This window comes from Montipora capricornis, chromosome 6 (genome assembly GCF_036669925.1).
Source record: "Montipora capricornis isolate CH-2021 chromosome 6, ASM3666992v2, whole genome shotgun sequence".
Taxonomy (NCBI): domain Eukaryota; kingdom Metazoa; phylum Cnidaria; class Anthozoa; order Scleractinia; family Acroporidae; genus Montipora; species Montipora capricornis.
The window spans coordinates 38,933,731-38,936,230 of record NC_090888.1 but is presented as its reverse complement, the minus strand read 5'-3'; the positions used below and the strand labels follow the sequence as shown (position 1 = coordinate 38,936,230).

Below are 2,500 nucleotides of genomic sequence, written 5' to 3'. Positions count from 1 at the left end.
TAGCCTAAATTTGTTTTCGAGAAATTTTAAAATTATTTCTTGACTTGACACTAGATTGAACCGAATATCGTGTCCTGGCCAGTCATATTGTGAAAATCTTGGCATTCAAACATTACGGGCAGCCCATTCTTCAGGACACTGAGCTCACAAGGCAGGCCAAAATTTAATGAGGTTATTTAAACTTCTTTAAAAATTCTAAAAGGCTTTTTTCATGAAGAAATCTTGTTACTTACGGCCACCTCTCCCCCTAAAACGATGTTGAGACACGGTTATTTGCAATTCATCTTGAACAACATTGATTGTTATGGTGGGGCTGTGGGGGAAGGCACTGTTGGCCTTCTTTTATAGTTATGGACCGAAAGTTTAAAAACCAAGTCTCAAATTGTTTTGTCAAGGATTCCGGGCATCTCACTTTCTATTTGTTTGTTTTCTTGTAGGCTCTGGATGTCCATCATGCCACAGCACGTAATCCTCCACACCCTCCAATTCAAGATACCGTCCCTGTCCATAGTCTAGTCCAGTGTCCTGTGCTACGGATGGAGGAAGGTCCTCGTTAGTTTGATTGGATTCCAATTTGTCCAGAATCATTGCTTTGATTGATTCCGGTGTCTGGTTGTAGTCGATGTCATCTTTCCAAACCCATCCGTCAGAGACGCGAAACCTGCAGGTATTAAACATAAGCACGTAATGGAGTGCTTGTGTTAAGTATCCCCACAGAGCCCTGAAGGGTTGTATAACATCCACATTTAGTGCCGTGGAGTGGGAAAAGTGCACTTTTCTTCTTGAAAAAGTTCTTCGAACGAAGCACGAAGCGCCAAGTCAAGATTATGGAAGGGATTTGTAAGCTCGCTGTCAGTACTTTAGTGTACGGTGTCACTGCAAATAAACATGGCGGAAACAATGTATCTTGTATCGCGATCCGGAAGAGGAAAACCCGTATACTTTGTTTCTTTGAAAATAGCAACACGATATATTGCGCAACAAATACGGGAAGCATGGTCGACTATTCGGTATCTACTTAACATACAATAAAAGGCATATACATCCCAGCTTCATTCTTTTATAAAATGTTTATATTTTTATATCAACAACAGATGTATATGATGAAGAAATTTGAAGGCAAAACGTTTTCCATAAGGGTTGGCAATAATAGTGAACAAGGTTTCGTCATTCTTTGGAAGAAAGGAGATAAGTTACGGACGCAAGTCAGTGGTTTTACTTCCGAATTATGAAATATGAACTTACCTTAAGGGAACCTCAACAAGACTATCATCATATCTTAGAGCAGGCAAAGTTATGCCAATATCTTGATAGAGCACAACATAAATAGCACAGAGTATTACACCACACAATGCAAGGTGGCCACGGAGAATCCGGCTAAATCGAACGATTCGACGGACTAGTAATGCCATTATAAGCAAATAACTTGTATAAAAGCAGAGTGCTGTGAAAATAGCCGCATGCCGTTTACGGAACTTGACGAATTTATTCCGGTGTCAAATCAGCGTCTAGTAGTTTGGGAAGATCTTGAGTCAGCCAGAATGCCATGAATTTGTTACTGTTCATATTAGAGTGGGAATTTGAGAGCCGCCAGGTAGGAAGCAGGTATCAAACAATGGCGATTGTCTGGTACCTGCGTCACCGGATGGCACTTCTCATCAACTTATCTAGTCCACAATGCTTTGTTTGTTTCATTTAGAGCTGAAGAGAGCAGACCCAATGACTATGCCATGTTCCGGGAAAACTAACCGTTTACCTTAAGAGTTTTCGCTTACTTTCTGCGGCAGGTCTTAAACAATTTTAGACAACTTTCATCGGATATTTTTGCTATCACCGATAAACGTCAACAAGCCCAACTCCTCTTCATCTATTCCGGCAAGTTTGTGACTGAAAGCTTAAGTCGTTCACAGGAAAAATAGAGGTTAACAACGTCAAAGATGGCTTTTAGAACTCAGATTGCAAGATTTAATGACCGTGCCTTCTTGGGAAAAAAAAGATCCGCAATACGTAAAATAAATAAATAAATAACCTTTATTTAAAGAGGGTAACACCTATTACTATGAAAGTATTCTCCCTAGTGGCCCTCTAAAAACAAAAATATTGAATAGAAATTACATCAATTAAGATAAAAGCCTATAGATGAGTAAAATGGAGAGTCTATTTACAAAGATATTTACAATGATATTAAACAAAAAAATTAAAAATCAGAATAGCTTTTTAACTTTAAAATTATCCACCGTATAAATTAGGGCAGTGTTATTAATTAGTGTAGATTTCATGGAGTTAAAAGAAGCCGTTGGGTTTAAGTTAGGAGCATTAGATTATGGTGGAATAAAAGAATGTTCTTCTCATTGCTTCGGTTCTTGGTTTCGGTAAACGGTATGATGTTTTAGCTCTTGTGGGATAATTGTGCTCAAAACGAAAGTTGTCCAAAATTGCAGTAAGGTATTCTGGTGCTCTTCCATCAATAACTTTCTTTAAAAGACCGAGTTTTTTGATC

General features: G+C 38.5%; 1 protein-coding gene across 2 annotated transcripts in view; it reads right to left on the bottom strand.

Annotated features, from left to right (window-relative positions):
- LOC138052088 (galactosylceramide sulfotransferase-like) overlaps positions 1-1,989 on the bottom strand; it is a 6,942-nt gene extending 4,953 nt beyond the window's left edge. Inside the window, exons 1-2 of one of the 2 annotated variants that reach the window (XM_068898450.1) lie at positions 1,246-1,989; positions 413-661 (exon numbers count right to left, since the gene is read on the bottom strand). In XM_068898450.1, the coding sequence (XP_068754551.1) occupies positions 413-661; positions 1,246-1,412 (416 nt within the window). In that variant the 5' untranslated portion in view covers positions 1,413-1,989. Of the gene's footprint in view, positions 1-412; positions 877-1,245 lie in introns of both variants that reach the window. The other variant, XM_068898451.1, reaches the window with a different exon arrangement.
- Positions 1,990-2,500: the final 511 nt, after the last annotated feature.